Below are 17,123 nucleotides of genomic sequence, written 5' to 3'. Positions count from 1 at the left end.
TTTTTAAAAGAGACCTCTATGCGGTTTCCATACTGACGTCATCTTTCTGCGACTAACAAAAGGAGTCATGGCATCTGGAAAGAAGCGTGGTCTGGAACATTTGGATGAATATGAACCAAAAGCAGCAAAAACAGGCAAAATCAACCTCCATGATCGAATGGCTGAAAGAAGGCTCATTGTTATTCTGGAGGGAGCATCGGTAGAAACTGTGAAGGTTAGAGAATAACGCTGCTCTTAATTACAAACACAACCAACATCTGTGACCAGCTAACGCTGAGAGGATTTAATTCTGATCTATGCTTGTTGCTGTTTGGTTTGTGTCTTACAGGTTGGTAAAACATTTGAGTTGTTAAACTGCGATCAGCACAAAAACATGATCATCAAAAGTGGAAGAGATCCGGGGCACATAAGACCAGACATCACACATCAGGTAAACACAAACCTTACATCAGCTTGAAAAGCTTTTTACACCTTTATTTATTCTGAATTATTATGAATAGAAATTGATTTCAATGCTTTTCCCACTTATTCTCAGATATCTGAAATTACTACTTTTTATCATAATCCTTGATTTGTTTTTTTTTTGTTTGTTTTTGCGTGGTTGTGTTTTTTTTTTTAACTTTTCTTACAGTATGTGCCTGATTAAGGTTTCTGAAAACAATCTGTCCCTTCATTTTAGTGTCTGCTTATGCTGATGGACAGTCCGCTGAACAGGGCGGGCCTATTGCAGGTTTACATCCACACCGAGAAAAACGCCCTAATAGAGATCAATCCACAGACCCGCATCCCCAGAACTTTCACCCGCTTCTGTGGTTTAATGGGTATTGTTTCTTTTTTGTTGTTTACAGTGGCTTGCAAAAGTATTTATTCCCCTTAATCTGCTTTTACATTGTGATTGTGTTCGGTAGATGGTGTTTGCCAAACTGCAAAGGTTCTGTTTTAATAAAAACCTCTGTGCCACTTTTCAGTGGCTGTGAGATTTGTGACATGAATCAGTGATAGTTTTCCTGCTGACAGATTTTTCCCAACCGAGCTGTGGATCTTTACAGCTCCTCCAGAGTTCCCATTGGCCTATCGGCTGCTTGTGTGATTCATGCTCTGATGTTTCCTAACAAACCTCTGAGGCCTTCACAGAGCAGCTGGATTCATGTCGAGATCAGAAGATTGCACTCAGATTGACTCCCTTAATCAGAGAATTTATGAAGAAAATCTTTTAACATTTGATGTTTAGATTCATCAGATTAAAGGGAACTTAATAAAAATGACTGTCATGTTTTTTTTTTTTTCATTATTATTTCTTCTGTTTGTCAAACTGTTAGAAATCGTCTATCGATTCCCTTCCACCTCACAGTTGTTCACTTCTTTGTGTTGGCCAAGCACATAAAGCTGTTGCTGGAAACTGAATTTCACAGAGGAACTTTCATGAGGGATTAACAATAAAGTTCTGTCTAATCTAACCTAAAGTACACTAAAGGTTGTAGTCATAATGTGACAAAGCATTGAACAGTTGAAGAGGGATAACGACTTTTGCTATCTCCTTTTTAATGCATAGCCAGGTTTTCTCTCCATCTCTTTGACCATTTCTTCTCTCTCCAACACCAAAGTTCAGCTGCTGCACAAACTGAGCGTCAGGGCCGCTGACGGCCCTCAGAAGCTGCTGAAGATGATTAAAAACCCGGTGTCTGACCACCTGCCTCCCGGCTGCCCCCGCATCGGCATGTCCTTCTCCGCCGGGGAGGCCGTTAACGCTCGGACCGTGGTGCCAGAGGGCCCTGCAGCAGTGGTGATCGGAGCGTTTGCACATGGTTCGGTGAGGAGAGGATACAGATAGTTCTTGTTTCACGGTTTCAAATAATTTCTCAATATAACCCAGTGTTGGGTTTTCTTTCCCCTCAGGTGAATGTGGACTACACCGAGCAGACAGTCTCTATAAGTAACTACCCCCTCTCTGCAGCTCTGACCTGTGCCAAAATATGCTCCGCCTTTGAGGAGGTGTGGGGCGTCCTGTGACAAACGGATTACGATGAACTGCTGAAGGGAAACAACTGTAATTACATGGTTCTGATTGCAGTGGACCAGATTTACTGGAACAAATGCTGAGCGTTGCCACAAGAACAACGACAGGAGGAGGAGAGATCGCCCACTCCCACATAAATATTGTTTTTGTTTGTTTTCTCAAGATGAGAAACGTGAAAACAAAAATCATTCTGTCAGCATAATGGGATCATTTTTATATTGTTTCCAGATAACAAAGAAATAAAAATTATTATAATGATTGATTGGATTGGAAAAGTTTTGTTTTCTAGTTTAAAGTGGCTGTGATTTCTCCTCTGTTCAGTTCAGTGCTCCTGCATCTCCCTTGTAAAATTTCTAAGGTTTTATGCAGCCACACATGGAGATGAGCCAGGATGGTGCGTTTCAGCGCTGCTTGTTAACCTCATAATTGATACTAAAGGAATTATCCATGAATCTGTGTCTTTTCCTCCATGAGTATGATTTTTATTGGACCTTATGGTTACTTCTATACCTAATCTTCTTTTGTACCAAACTGTGTCACACAAAGTTTAAAGTAAGATGTATTTTTAGGAGAGGGTGTTTCTTTTCCTTTTATTGCAATCTGAAACAAAGCAGCTATAACATCTTTATATCAGCAATTAACGGAAAATAATTAAATGGATGAAAAGTTTTTATTCAACACAGTTAAAGCAACAAAGAACGGTCAGATTGATAAAAATACTTCAGTTTATTGCCAGTCTTAGTTCTAGCAACTCCTGCAACACCTGCGATGCTTTCTCTGCCGCTTTGATCTTCTTGTAGGAAGTTTCCGTCTTTGTGATTGTTTTCTCCTAGAAGATTTGACCTGTTTTGGTTGATGCCTATGTGTCTTTTTAGTCTTTGCTGGTGGCGTTTGAGCTCGCATGGATCGGTTGTTTCTGAGTTGAGGTCTCTTCCTGGCTCGTTTCTGGGGTTTTCTTTTGGGTTTGGGCGACTGCTTTCTTTGTTTCTTGGACTTTGGTGCTGCTTTGTCAGTGTTTCTTTGCATTTTTTGTATTTTGACTTTTGCTTTGGCCAGATTTTTGTTATTTTTCTGTGTCTTTGTCTCTTCTTCAGGGTTCTTTTGGGCTGAAGTCTTCTTCGCGGGCTCTTGTGGGGGCTTCTGAGATGTTGATTTGTTCATCTTTGCACTCTTTATTTTTATTGCTTTCTGTTTTTAAAGGGATAAAAATGTATACAGTAAAGCTGATCTGATATTTGACCAAACAGTTACTAAAATTGTAACATCCGAACATCCCGTTAAAAATAATCTGGACACAGAGCTGAAATGCCACTCGGTGAAAGGAGCAGATTCGGTTTTTACCTTATTGTTGAGTCTCAGTGAGGTGTTTCTCGTAGTTCGCACCAGTGTCTTGTTGTTGACCAGCTGCTCCGTCACCACCTTAACTTGCCGGTTGTTCTTTGCAACATCATAGCCTTCGGCGGCCAGTGTCTCCTTGAGCTCATCCATGGAGATGCCACCTTTATGTTTGCACTGGGAGACCACATTGAGGATGAGCTTGGAAACCTGCTGCCTCGAGAACTTTGCCGTGGGCGCACTATCAGCTTTCTTCTCGATCTGATGCTTGAAAAGACGAACGGGAGTCTCTGAAACATTAGAAGGTTTTAATTCTAGCTCTTTAAATTGTATTTTGTATTGTTAAATAAACTGAAAGATGTGGAAAATATAATCAATGTAGGAGTCAAATGATAAAATCCGCCAAGTTTAAGAAATGTAAAATGTTGACAGACTAAGTAGCTTAAGGTGTAGCTGGAAGGAGCTGAACATAAAGATTTAAACTCGACAGCAAGAGGTGTAATTGGTGAAATGTTTAAGAAATCAGATGAGCGGAAGCTACTTATCTTTCAGTCCAAGATATCCTATATTGTTTTTGGAGTTGGCTTTTTTTTTGGCTTTTAATCTCTTTGCAAATAGTGACATTAAATTCAACAACTCAGCAGTTAACCTGAAACTTTCCTTAGATTTGACTTACTTGGAAGTGCAGCCACGGCCGCCGGTTCCTCCCGAGGCTGAACGACTCGCTTCAGAAGCCGACCCAGACGTTTGGCTCCGGCTTTTCCAAGGCCTCTTCCCGCTGGGTTTTTTGAGGGATTATTGTGCTGTTTTGACACACCTAATAGTTTCTTCTCGTTTGTTTTAAAACTGATGGAAGAATTTTCCTTGACCCCTCCCTGCAAAGCCTTTTTTGCTCCGTTTTTTTTCTTCATTTTATGAAAGAATCAGACATTGTAACCCAGAAAGAAATCAAAAACACGGAAGCTAATTTTAAATGGCCAGAGAGTTTTTTTCAAAATCATGCTTTGTTGCATTTAAAAGTAAACAACTGTTTTGTATGTTTTTATTTTTTACAAATCTGTTCCCATAGCAACCTAATAACAGCTGTGATAAAGCTCTGGAGAAGTGCCAGAGCCATTTCAAATGAGTTTTTAAAGGTCTATGAACCAGTTAGTTTGTTTGTGTTCAAATATTATAATAAACTGAAGGTGACTGCAGAATTAGAGTAGCACCTGAATTTTTTTCTTACTTCAGTGTAGACTGGACTTTTTGGCAAATCATGCAAATTAGTAGCTTTTTGCAATAAACAAACTAAACAGAACCATTTAAATAACCCAACAGAACCAATGTTATACATGGTGTCTACAAATTAAATATGAAAATGCAACTTTTAATTACTTCTGGTGACACAAACATATTAAACTCATTCATTACAAGAGTCTGGAAAACGTATAGGTTTTTCCAGTATGAGCCAATGGAATTTTTTGTTTGTCTTATTTGATTCTACTTGTTCCCTTTTCCAGAAATGGCAGCCACTAATGTCTTCTTTCTGCCACGTCTCAGTGGCAACGCTGCTGTTCCTTTAACTTTGAACTTCTAAACAATGCTTTCAAATGCATCTTTGCGAACATTTAGTGGCTTCACTGTCTCTATGTATCCTTTTCGCTTTTTAAAAACGTCATAGCGGAGCATCTGAACCTCATTTTCTGTCTTGCACAAAATCTTGGAGAATATCTCTCTAATCAGAGCAGATAAAGAGTCCAGAACCAATTTTTATTGATTTGAATGAACATTCTTTGTGTCGTTACAAAATACCTGATTCTTTTAAATCTTCACAGATAAACTACTTCTATCAGTATTAGTAGATTTATTTGTATTTAAGTTAGAGGCCCAACGAAGCAAAATTGTCATAATTTGTGTTTTTGAGAGATATGCCTGGATAAAATGCAATAAACAAATTCTTCCTCTGAGTGATATTAACAGCAGACAGTTCACATAAAACACGTAGCTTATACTTCCTTTGTTAAAACTCTCACCACTAAATAAAATTATATTTAAAAAAATAATGTTTGTTATTTAAACCAATCCCGAACAACTTGTGCAAGTAATGCAATTTGGATCATATTAGAAAAACAACCAGGGCTAGTAAAAAAAACTGCAGTGTTGAAGTGTACATATATGTATTAAAAAAGTTTTAATGATGTGAATATTCCTGAACCCAGAATATTTCTGGGGTTGACGTCCAGCTCGTGGTTACAGACTGTGGTCAGCATGCTTGTGATTTGTCCTGTTGAGTTTTAAGTGAGCACTGTGGGCTTGTTGGACACAGACCAGACTGGGAACACATGACCGGGATCAAGAAGGAGGCGTCCAGAGGCATGGACTCACCGTCTGGGTCAGTGTCACAGCTCACCTGCAGGACAGTAAATCATTACAGCTAGTGGCTCAGAAATACAAGATAAAACAGCAGGAAAGTCAAGCTAGTAATGGAGAGATTAATTCATTCATTCATTCCTCCGTGTCTACCTTTTTCTCTCATTTCCTGTTTTTCTTATTTCTTTCCTCTTTTCTCTCCCTTTCCTGCTCTCTCTTTCCTTCATTCTTTCACATTTGTCCTACTTTCCTTCTTCCTTTCACTTTCTTTCTTCCCCTTTCTTGACTTTCTTCTTTCCTTCCCTCCATCACTGTTTCTTTTTCTCATTCTTTCCTGCTTTCCTTCTTTCTTTCATTCTTCCATTCTTTCCTGGTCTCCTTTGTTTTTTCCCCCTCTCTTTCCTTCACTCTTTAGCTCTTTTTCCTACTTTCCTTCTTCCTTTCTTTTTCTTTCCCTTTCCTTACTTCTTCCTCTCCTTCCTTCTCTCTTTTCCATCCATCCATCTATCCGTCCGTCCGTCCATCCATCCATCCATCCATCCGTCCATCCATCCGTCCATCCGTCCATCCATGCCAACCGTACCGTTGTGCTGGTCGTTAGGATGAGGAAAGGCCAACATTACCTGAGAGAAAGATCTGAAAAACAGCTGCGTGTGATGTAACCCTGAAACCGAGGTGTCTGCAGGATTCTGGCTTAGACTCTGATGATAGGCCTGAGGAAAGAGGAAAAAATGTGAAAGGACAGACCTAAAGTGCTTCACACAAAACTCTGTAGCTTCAATATGCTTCCTTACCTGCAGCGCCACCTGCAGTGCAGAGTATTGCAACCACACCTCCTCCTGCCGCGCTGTAGGCAGAATAGTCGCCCGAACTTGTCCTGCTTTTTCAGTAGCTTTGAGGTAGTGAGTCCACACACATTCTCCCACAGCACGCATAGTCGGGCTGTGAGAATAAACTGCAACACAACAGACATCATAGCTTAATATCGACAAAACTGATCCACTTTTACACTATTACAAGGGCTACGATGGAAAAATGGATATTGAACACATCCCTGCTTTTCTCTCTAAATATATTCCTAATGCGGTTCTTATGATGAAATTCAGGGCACAAATCAGTGATAGTCCAAGTAGTCTATACATACAAAAAAATGTATTAGCCTGCAGCAAAATTTATCTTCTATCAAAATTTAACTCTCATCTGTAGTTTCAGAAATAAAAAACATTAAGCCACAAGAATGGCTCAATTTGCTGACTTGAATCCTTCTAAAGCGGCAGTATTGTTTATTTTCCAGGTACATGGTGACATTTTGTAGCACAATCAAGTAACTATGTTACCTTCAGCTGTTATGAAAATGTTCTATCAAACATAATTTAAAAACATTTTTGACTTTGTATTACATTACGTTCAATAAAATTAAACTATCTAATTTGATGCTTTGAAATTGGCCTCTGTCTCTTTAAGAAGCTCCTACTCTTCCCGAAACACTTGCAATCAAAATCTGAATGCGTAGTAATGAGCACAAAATGCAGCATAATGCAAGACCAAACGTTAAAAACACAAATCAACTTTTAAACTTTTCTTACTCTCAGGCAGAAACAAATGAAAGATATCTTTAGCAACAAGGAAACCCACGGCACCATAATTCATGGCCCTGTTCACAAGAAAAGAAGTGAGTTGTTGTGATCAAATCAGCAAATAATACATCCGGCAATGTTTTTCCTTGAACATAACTTACTTTGGATAGGTCGGGTGGAAAAGAGGAGGGACGAACATTCCCATTGGGAAGAGAAGCCCATTACTCACTAGAGAGGGCGCGACAGACAGGCTGAAATAAATACGAGAGGATTATTGCATGTTTCAAGAGTTTATCCAGAATTTAATAGCTAAACGTGGTGAAGGAGAAACTTGCATGTCGGCATCCTCAGTCTGCGTAGCCAAGAGTTTACTGCGTCTCTTCTGCCAAAGGGAAAGTAGCTGAAGGTAGTTGGTAAAGAAGCCACTGGAGCTGACCGTCACCTGAAATCATTGGCGTTACTGGGTCAGTGTTTTCTTTGTCCATTAGCAGTAAAAAAAAAAAATGCTCTTGCTGGCAAATTGCTCTATTAAAATTGCTCTTGCCAGACAAGAGCAATTTTAATGCCTTCATAAACAGCTGTTTAGATTTTGTGATTTTTTTTTTTTTCATTTCGGCATTTGATGTTTTTTCCAGTCGACTGCCCCGTGTTTGATCATTTTCAAAGGGATATTTTTTGTTTGTTAAGCATTAGCTTGAACCTTTGAATCAAGAGAGATCACTGAGGGAAGTTCTCAAGTGTTTATTGCCAACTTCTTCATTTTACTGATACTTCAAGGACACACACACTGCACAGCAAGCTACTATGGTCATGCATAGTGCCACATCTAGGCATTCATAACCCTCAAACCTCTTTCTATTTTGAAATATTTCAACCACAACCAAACCCACTGAATTTTGGAGGGATTTTATGCGATACACCACAGGCACAGATAACAACAACAGCTGGTTACTCAGAAACAAATTACACATAATTTTAGTTTTAAAAAAAATTCTGCTGCGTACCTCAGAGAACAATAGGTCAAGATCATCTTCATTAGAAATCTCCTTTGAGGACAATAGTCTTGGAGGTGAGGAGTAAACCTGGAGAAAGAAAAGCTCCAGTAACGTTAAAACTGTAAACGAGATGCAGACTAATTCAAATCTAGAAATTCAGATTTCCTTTTCACCTTGTCAATGAAACGCTGAAAAGAATTTTGATCTTTCCACCTGAGATCCATTATTTTAGATATGAAGGCAAAAAAGACATTTTCAACAATTTCTTCTGTCTGTTATGGGGGGGGAGGGGGAGGGGGAGGAGGAATGCAAACTGCGTTAGATGGAGATTTAAATCATTCAATCAGTTCAGTTTGTGTTACGGTGTCAAATTCACCTCTCGACGAGAAGTCGTCTCACTGAGAAGATGTGCAAAAACTGAATCAAATCCTCTTTCGGTCTCCAGTATGCAGCGTTTCCAGCGAGGGACTTCCTGGTAAAAAAAAAAAAGTCCCAACACATGACTCAATTAATCCATTCACACTTCTGCTTGTGTTTTGACTCAAGCCATCCTGACTGACCTCTTCGATGTTCCCCAGTGCCAAAGAAAAATTCCTTGCCGTTTCTGAAAATCTGGAATCTATGGCGGGCATCAGGGTGTGCAACAGATTCAGGACCATAAAGGTGTGAAGAGTACCGCTTCGCCCAACAAAGTGGCAAGAAAAGATTTAATAAAAGCACTCTGAGACACTAAGATCCTGTTTTAATAACTTAATATTACCTGTTACTCATTTCAGACTTATGCAACCATTTGTTGATGATGCGGGACATTTGAATGATGTAAGGTAAGTTGTGCAGGAGGACATGATCGTCTTCTGTGAGGGACAGAGGATGGAAAGCAGCCTCCAGACAGCCCAACCAGTCAATAGCAGGGGCCTGGCTCTGTGGGAGAATATTTATTTTCATCTGTAAAATTATGCTTCCAGAGATACAAGTCATTGGTACCACTGGTATTGGTTTAAAAGTTTTAAGGTGGTGAGCCTATGGTGCCGTTTGTAGCTCAAGAAGAAAAAGTAAACACTACGCGTTGTTACTGTAAGTACTTTACGCTGTTGCAATATATAAACATTACCTACTGTAAGTATGAGATTAAGTTTTATATTGAAAAAATATATATTTGGAAAAGTGTTGTAGTTATGTTTTTTACTTGTATTACCTGTTCCCATCTGACCTTACACACATATATAAACTGCTTTCACCAAATCCTTTTAAAATATCATTGATGACTCCTTAAATTAATCTTAAAAATGTATCCAATGCAAATGTTATCATGGGTCTCCAACATGTGGTGTGCTGAACTCAGATTTTGTCTTGCCTGAATGCCTGTAAAAATATGTCAGAGCATGTATAATAAGAGTAAGTTTAAGTCGTAAAACTTTGAAAATTATTTCCTGGTTAGTCCTGAATTGAAACAGTAGTTAATCTAACCCTGATTGTGGACTTTCTCTGTGTTTAGCAGAATCGTTAAATGTCTGAAACAATGAAACACGGACAGAGCAGACCGGACTTGCACCTGCAGATCTCTTATTGTCATTCGCTGATAGAGCTGTCCCTTTGACAGGCGGTACTGCAGAGGTGAAGCGGCGACAGCGAGCTCTGAGGACAGAGAGATGAACGTGCCAACGTGAAGCATCCTCATGGACGGCGGGGATCCCAGGAAAGCCAGGTAGCTCTGACATGATGCCAGGAAGGGACGCAAAGTCTGCATTCAAATATACTCTTAGATTAAACATCGACTTTAATCTGGGAAATATCTACTGCAGGAATTAGGACATGAGTGACCAACCTCAGTTTTAGCTCTCGACTTTTGCGTGTTGCTGTTCCACTCAATTGGGATCAATAGATCCGGCTGATCAATCTGTTAATAAGAGGACGAATGCTCGAGTTAAGACAATAACATCATTCTCACTTTGTTTACATCATCTCCAAAATTACTCTTAACAGAAGAGTCAACTTGCTGTATTTTTGCTGCACCCTAAAACATTTGGGTTATAAATATCAGATAATTAAGACACTGGCCTGAATGTATCTCTTTGTCCTGTTGCTGGCAGCTTCATTCGGGTCTTTGCCTACGTAGAGGTTGAAGAATGGAAACGTCTCATATTCCCTCATTAACAAACCGAGGGTGTAGTTGAAGTCAGTCCTATTCCACTGTCCGGACACAGCCCAGCCTCCCAACTGTACACAGATACACAGAGAGAAATTTGACAAAAGCAAGAAAGAGGATAATAAACACAGTCATATAATTGGATCGACAAGGGGGTTGACTCAGATGCTGCGGGGAATAACTGATTAAGTTTGTTGCCTCACGTTGTGAAATATCTTACATTTGAGAACATTTCTTAATATAAAAGGTAGAAACAAGGTTGGTTTGACAATCTCGGGTTTTTCTGTACTTAATGACTGAAACAAGGATGCAGCCACCACTAAAAACAGCCTGTCAGGTACATAATAAACTGTCTTGAAACGAGTTTTAAAAGAAGCACCATGTTCATACCTTCTGGATGAGTCTGAGAAATGGCTCTGCACCCGCAGCTTCCAGAGATCTGGTGTCTAAGCAGGAATGGTAGAAGTCTTTAGTCTTCTGAACTGCTGAGCTGCTTGAACTTTGGTTGGTCTCTGGTAGACAGATAAACAAGATTTAAACCTATCTTTATTAAATCTTTATCCTGGTCAACCTCTCCATTTCCTGTCAAAGAAACACATTTAAAGCTGCAATCACCATGTCTGACAGAGTGACTGATGCTCCAAGCCTCCTCTACTAACCACACATCCTATGAAGTCACGACCACAGAGGTGATTATAGAATATATAGCCAAAACGATTTACATACACACATGAACTTTAATGCAAAAGCATAATGTAGAGTTGGTCCACACTCTGCTCCTACAAGGCTACACTCCTCTAATACCCAGAGCAGTATGAGTCACTCCTCTCCTCTGCATTAAACATTTTGCATTACACTTGGTAATTACAGCTTGGCAGCAGCTGCTTAGTCATGGAAACCTATTCCATGAAGCTCTCTATGCACGGCTGTTTAGTTAATCTAATGGTTGTATCACATTTTGGAAGTCTGTAGCTACTGACTGAGCAGAAAGCTGATGAACATGGGACTTTTCACTTTGTCGCTGAATACAGGAATTCACTGAGCCACTGAGATTAACCCATTCATTCAGAACAAAACTGTTGAAATAGTCTGCATGCCAAGATGTATAATTTCATATACCTGTTGTCTTTGAACTGATTAAACTCCTGAATACAAAGATATGGAGTAATGACTTTAGTTTATGCAGATTTTTGTGTTATTGTGGTATGTAAGTGAGTTTTTCCATATCTTAAACAATTTAATATTTCTTTTGATGAAACGTTGCCACAACTCCATTAAAGCACAATTTGCCATGCTACCTTACTCTATTCAACCTATGCATTTATTTTGTAACTCCAATACAATGCATGGCAATAATACACTAATTTGTCAACCTGATGACACTTCTAGTTTTTGAAAGCATGCATTTTGCATTTTCATTAAAGGTGACGTATTATGCTTCCTTGAGTAGGTCAGAATAGGTCTATGGGCTATTAAAAATATGTTCATCACATTTTTTTTTTTTTTTTTTGCACAAAATCTTTCTTAGATGATGAGATTTTAGTCTGGTCAGTTCTGAATATTTTGAGTTCATTTCAGAATGAGCTAAAACTGAGCCGTCACTTTAAATCCAACTGAGCTGCTGCTGCTGCTGGCCACGTCCTCCAACTCAAAGTTTACACTCACGACTGCAAACAGATGCACAATTATACAACCATAAGACTTTGAGGAGCATTACTAGAGACTCCTGCGTTTGGGCTGTTTTTGTTCTTTTTTTGTTTTTTTTTTTAAAGCAGTTTAGACCCAAGTGGAAGCACAAAAATGTAGAAAATATGAATTTTTACATCAAGCAGAATCTTGATACCATTCTGGCTGCCTCATCCAATGTTTGGTCCTGCTCCACAAAACATGACAGATGGATCTGTTCACATGGACCCAGCAGAGATTCAAATATCTTGGCCAGGAGGCAAAAAAATAACATGTCTCACTCTGTGTTATCAGGAACATTGGTCCCCTTTATGGGGGACAAATTGCATCTTGCTGTACCCCCGGCACCCACAGCCATATTCAAGCCTTCAGGCCAAACACTTATAGCCCTCCACACTGTCACTAGCTTGACTACATAGATTCAGCACAAGCTCCATTCCTCCCCGCCAATCTCAGAGCCTCGATTTATCCTTTTGAAGGTCTGGTTGACAACACACACTCTTTCTGTGGGACTCTGTCCAATGCTTTCTTTCTTTTCTGCCCATAGTTTCCAGTGTGTTCCACATCGTTGTTTCCAGCCTCGTCTCTTGCTTCAAGGATTAAAGCAAGAGAGTCTAAACCATCATCCTCTCCATTGTTACCTCCATCATCTCAACCATTATGCTCTCTGGACTCTCCTGCATTATCTGTATCCACAGTTTCCTCCAATATCTAAGCACAGTCATTTTTTTCCCCTCAGAGTATCCCAAGTGCACCATAACCAGATCAATAAACCAACCAGCTGCACATATTAGAAACTACAAAAAGCTTCAGATTGTTTCCTACCTAAAATCCCTCTGAGATACTGCAGCAGCAGAGTTTTTCGGCTCAGAGTCGTATCTTCTCCCAGTCTTCTGTGTTCGTTTTTATTTTGTTTGTCCGTTTCTGCTAACCTTTCAATCGGGTTTTGTGAATGACCCGGTATACCGTGACTTCTTTGTCTCCCTTTGCTTTTGAGTCCTTCTGAACCACATATGGACACAAAGTAATCACAGGGCTGGGCGAAGGGGTCAGTGGACATGGACAGACGAGCAGCAGCCCACTGACAGGCGGTAGAAACACATGGGGTTACTGTAGGACACAGTGGAAGGACAATTAGACAAGTCGGTAAACCATTTTAATACGTTATTCACGATTGGTTCTGGAGGCCTACCGTTTGCTGCAATGTTCCCACTCCCCGTGTGCAGAATGTGGTGAAGGTAGTAGACTAGTCCCAGAATGGCAATTCCTATAAATAATACCAGAAGAAGACCGAACAGTCTCTGAGGCGTTACCCACGCCGACTTTTCTTGACGCTCAGTGTTTAATAGTTGTGGTTCCCCAGGCTGGAGTGGGTTCTGCTGCTGGAGCTGGTGGGAATGCTGAGGTTGTTCTGTCAGCTGCAGCTGAGGCGGAGGCTGTAGCCGGCTCTCTGGTTCTGGGCGTGGCTCTGAGTGGTCCGACTGCTGAGGCTGGAAGAGGGCGAAGGAAACAAAACTGTAAGAAAATCTGAGGAAACACTCCAAACAGACCAACTGTTGTGCAGATCTGCTCCTGGGCTCAGATGTGGGTGCATGAACACACACATTAGTGTGCCACTCTGCAGCACTTCTCTGCAGGTGAAAGGAATCTGGTCCAATCAGCAGCACCCTCAACTCAGGTAACATAAGGAATCCACCAACCATTTGGCTGATTTTGCAACATAAGCTGAGGAAGGCAGACAGCCTCCAAAACAGCATTTCATGGGAAAAGGACTTGGTTTAAATAAGGACTACTAGTGAGCCGTTCACTGGTCTCAGCTGAAATGCAGTTTGACTTTGGATTTGCATTTGAGAAAAAGAAATACAGAATTTATTGAAGGTACAGTTTGCACTGCTAGTTTTTACAGTTAGGCTCTATTAAATGCATATTTAAGACATTTAACGTAAAAACTTATGTCCTGAGGAAAAGGAAAAAAAAAGCGAAAGAAAATCCTTAAGTCTCTTCAAGTGTGGGAAGCCATGAAGTTATAGAACACTTGACACCAACGTAAAAAAGCATAATGTTGAAGTAAAGTCAAGGGTCTGACAGGTGAGGATTAGTCCCTTTATGTTTCCATCCACACTGCAATTCATAGCGGAGGCAGCATCATGTAGCAGGGACACGTTTCAGCAGGAACAGGGAACCTGGTTGGAGTTAATGGAGAGACGCATGGCGCTAAACACAAGGAAATTCAGGAAAAATACCTGCTAACAGTGTCTCAAATTCCATGTCTCGAGATTCAGGAATAAAATTAACAGTTTACTACTGGGCTTCTGCAGAACATGAAGGCATGCCAAGAGGTAAATCAGCCATTTCAGTCAGGCGTGAGTAGAGATGCTTTTCAAAGCCAGAGCTTTAAAGGATTGATTTAGGTGAAAACATTTTTTATTATACAAGAATGAGAATACATCTTGTGCAAAGGGACGGTTCTTGTTGCAGTAATGCATTTTCATAACTTCCTACATGTTCAAACTGTGTGCTGCTGTTTCAACTTGGAAGCTGACGGACAGTGCTTTAGTCCCACCACCAGATTTTTAGTTAAAATGTTCTGGTATTTCAAAGAGTTAATGTTGCAATTCATTCTAAAATGACTTTAAGGGTTATTAGATGATCATTTGACCCACAGCATCACAGATCTTCCAACATACTTCAAAGTAGGTCAAAGCACACAATTCAAGTTCAACACCAGAAATGTTCCAGTTGGTTTAGTCTTTTAAATTAAAACCTATTTAAAATGTGAGCCAGTTTTAAGAAGCTAAGAAGAGGCAAAGAGAAATAAGCCATATCCTATTTTCTCTTCAGAGAAACAGGAAGTCATATGTTACCTGTAGATTAAGAAACTGATGGATTTGAAGCATATCTTAAGGAAATCAGTACACTATATTTTGTAGAAATTGCTTGAGGTAACCAAGCAATTTCTACAAAACCAACCAATATTTCTAATAGTTTAACACATATCTTTCCCCCCCCACTACTATATACATTTTCTCAAACTAAAAATTATATTTTCCAAAACAAAAAGACATTGTGTGTGGGATCAGGTTGCTGCAAAGGCGACGGATTTATTGTAAGACATTTTTATTCATTTTTACAAGAGGTGGCAATAATAAAAATGAAATGCGCAGTGAATACGCAGTGCAATAAGTAAAGTTGCACCTGACATTTGCCAAGTTGAGCTGTTTGAGTCTTTGCAGTAATTTTACGACAAAATATGGCCGTTTTTTGTTTGTTTTTTTGTTTTACTCTATGCTTTCTGAAGCCCAAAGATCAATGTGTCATGCTGTTTTCCGAGTTTTGTATTTCTTATATCATAGATAGAATTTAAACAATTCTCAAATTTTAAGTAATATACGTTGAAAATAACATACTAAAATTGCGGACCCATTTTTTTTTTTCACGACTCTTCAGGGAAGGGAAGTGTTGGACCGCACCCAAGTAAGTTTATTTAACCTCTGAAAAAAAAGCTTCTGACACTAGCTAATGCTAACTGCTTTCCTTTTAATCTAATCTTTCCTTTATAGCATTATGTACCATTTCCTATTTAGTTTTAGAATTTCTTCTGAAATATTAGTCGTATTTTCAAAAATATATTTTGCTCTTAAAATAAGTTTTGAAAGCACGAATTTGTAAAAATGTAACTTTTGTCAAAGTTAAATTTTGCTCCACGTTTTCTGCTGATGACGTAGTGATCGTCAGGTGTTTTTCGGAATCAACTTTCCCCCCCATTGAACTCGGCAGACGTACTTGCAGAAGTTAGTTCGTACCTTATTACCAAGCAGCGTTATTAGCATTTAAACATGACTGTAGAGACCTTACCTGAAGCTCGATTGAAGTTTGACTCATTCTTGCCCCGTTTCTGTCGCTGTTTTGGTGTTTAGGTTTCACACGCACCTCCTGCGGCCGCTGCGTCAAAAGTGCTGTCATCTCTGCTCTGTATCTCTTTTCATCACTCTCTTTCCTCATCTGACTCTCCGATAAAAACAGCTCTGCAGGTTTCGTCTTCACCTCTTCAAAATCCAAATAAAGCAGGGAGTACCCCTCTGCTCTCCACGGACAGGGTTTAGTTTTTGTTTTAGACAACAGCAAAACATTTTTTTTCCCCCCTGTCTGCCGTATTAAAGAGTCAGGACGGAGAGCTGTGATTGGTGAGTAAACACTAACGCATCGCTTCTGCTTATACATTGCATTAAGTGGGAGGTAAGTTTGTCTTCCTGGAAAGGACCTCTACGCGTTGCACACGCACGTTTGCTGTCATTATCAGTGCAGCACATGGCTGGGAGGAACTGATAGAGCGGCCTGGAGGTCCCATTCTGACAGAAAAGCACAGAAAACAAGTTTCACTGAAGTCACGTGGAGAGTAAAACTGGACACGTATCAAAAGTTCAAAAAAGCAGAAAATATGCACAAACAATTGGCAATAAGCATTTGTTTTTAATTTGATCTTTTGATACAGCCAAAAAAAAATAAAAAATAAAGGGTCGAGGCTAAATGATGACATTTTAACACATTCTTATGTATCAAATGTATATATATATATATAAAAAAGTTATATGTAAAGACAAGGCATTCACAGGTAATACAATGATGCACAATGTAATGCCAAGTCACTGAAGCGTCATACCTAAAATACACAGTGATGGCAAAGACTCGGGAACAAAGTTGAAAAACATTGGCGCATAATACAGAAGACATAATACTAGGAGTAAAGCATGCATCACTATCATCTTGAGTTCATTCTGGTATTTCGCTGCACCAGGCTCAATTCAAGCGCAACAAACTATTTTCTTACTCAGAAATTATTTTCCACAACAGCATACAAGGTTTACTGGAAAGAAAACAAAACAAAACAAACAAACAAAAAAAAAAAATCAGTGGAATACTGGAACAGGAGTGTTGCCAAAATGAAAGTCTTGAATTCCATCATTGAAGCACATTGCAGTAGAGTAGGAATGACATTTATGTAACCGACAGGAACA

At 39.6% G+C, this 17,123-nt stretch overlaps 3 protein-coding genes across 4 annotated transcripts; 1 reads left to right on the top strand and 2 right to left on the bottom strand.

Annotated features, from left to right (window-relative positions):
* The first annotated feature begins 6 nt into the window (after positions 1–6).
* Positions 7–2,019, top strand: emg1 (EMG1 N1-specific pseudouridine methyltransferase). The gene is made up of 5 exons (XM_007550108.2): positions 7–214; positions 329–430; positions 680–821; positions 1,605–1,810; positions 1,897–2,019. The coding sequence occupies exons 1-5, from the start codon at positions 68–70 to the stop codon at positions 2,008–2,010; spliced, it is 711 nt and encodes a 236-aa protein (XP_007550170.1). The 5' UTR covers positions 7–67; the 3' UTR covers positions 2,011–2,019.
* Positions 2,020–2,668: 649 nt separating this feature from the next.
* Positions 2,669–4,990, bottom strand: LOC103136725 (histone H1.1-like). The gene is made up of 3 exons (XM_007550102.2): positions 4,029–4,990; positions 3,359–3,642; positions 2,669–3,205 (listed from the first exon to the last, which is right to left on the bottom strand). The coding sequence occupies exons 1-3, from the start codon at positions 4,261–4,263 to the stop codon at positions 2,762–2,764; spliced, it is 963 nt and encodes a 320-aa protein (XP_007550164.2). The 5' UTR covers positions 4,264–4,990; the 3' UTR covers positions 2,669–2,761.
* A 506-nt stretch (positions 4,991–5,496) lies between these two features.
* kel (Kell metallo-endopeptidase (Kell blood group)) lies at positions 5,497–16,344 on the bottom strand. Of its 2 annotated transcripts, none has more exons than XM_007550104.2 (18): positions 15,964–16,344; positions 13,301–13,598; positions 12,934–13,218; positions 10,813–10,934; positions 10,335–10,493; positions 10,102–10,173; positions 9,829–10,017; positions 9,037–9,197; positions 8,837–8,954; positions 8,653–8,748; positions 8,450–8,548; positions 8,286–8,363; positions 7,617–7,723; positions 7,443–7,532; positions 7,291–7,358; positions 6,499–6,659; positions 6,328–6,417; positions 5,497–5,744 (listed from the first exon to the last, which is right to left on the bottom strand). In XM_007550104.2, the coding sequence occupies exons 1-18, from the start codon at positions 16,327–16,329 to the stop codon at positions 5,598–5,600; spliced, it is 2,706 nt and encodes a 901-aa protein (XP_007550166.1). In that variant the 5' UTR covers positions 16,330–16,344; the 3' UTR covers positions 5,497–5,597. The 2 variants fall into 2 exon arrangements, with proteins under 2 accessions (XP_007550166.1, XP_016525977.1); XM_016670491.1 differs by having other exon boundaries at positions 8,837–8,951; positions 15,964–16,311.
* Between the last annotated feature and the right edge of the window lie 779 nt (positions 16,345–17,123).

Source organism: Poecilia formosa, unplaced genomic scaffold, assembly GCF_000485575.1.
Source record: "Poecilia formosa unplaced genomic scaffold, Poecilia_formosa-5.1.2 Scaffold34, whole genome shotgun sequence".
In the NCBI taxonomy this organism is placed as follows: Eukaryota; Metazoa; Chordata; class Actinopteri; order Cyprinodontiformes; family Poeciliidae; genus Poecilia; species Poecilia formosa.
Note: the sequence above shows the minus strand (reverse complement) of the source record. Positions and strands in the feature narration are given on the sequence as shown.

Excerpts from the sequence above, each read along its gene's own strand:
- emg1 (XM_007550108.2), top strand. The coding sequence starts at position 68 with ATGGCATCTGGAAAGAAGCGTGGTCTGGAACATTTGGATGAATATGAA. Across the intron at positions 431-679 it reads GACCAGACATCACACATCAG|TGTCTGCTTATGCTGATGGA; the intron begins GTAAACACAAAC and ends CCTTCATTTTAG. Across the intron at positions 1,811-1,896 it reads GAGCGTTTGCACATGGTTCG|GTGAATGTGGACTACACCGA; the intron begins GTGAGGAGAGGA and ends CTTTCCCCTCAG.
- LOC103136725 (XM_007550102.2), bottom strand. The coding sequence starts at position 4,263 with ATGAAGAAAAAAAACGGAGCAAAAAAGGCTTTGCAGGGAGGGGTCAAG. Across the intron at positions 3,643-4,028 it reads GGCCGTGGCTGCACTTCCAA|AGACTCCCGTTCGTCTTTTC; the intron begins GTAAGTCAAATC and ends CTAATGTTTCAG. Across the intron at positions 3,206-3,358 it reads CACTGAGACTCAACAATAAG|AAAGCAATAAAAATAAAGAG; the intron begins GTAAAAACCGAA and ends CTTTAAAAACAG.
- kel (XM_007550104.2), bottom strand. The coding sequence starts at position 16,329 with ATGTATAAGCAGAAGCGATGCGTTAGTGTTTACTCACCAATCACAGCT. Across the intron at positions 8,749-8,836 it reads CACTGGGGAACATCGAAGAG|GAAGTCCCTCGCTGGAAACG; the intron begins GTCAGTCAGGAT and ends TTTTTTTACCAG. Across the intron at positions 8,364-8,449 it reads TTCAGCGTTTCATTGACAAG|GTTTACTCCTCACCTCCAAG; the intron begins GTGAAAAGGAAA and ends TTCTTTCTCCAG.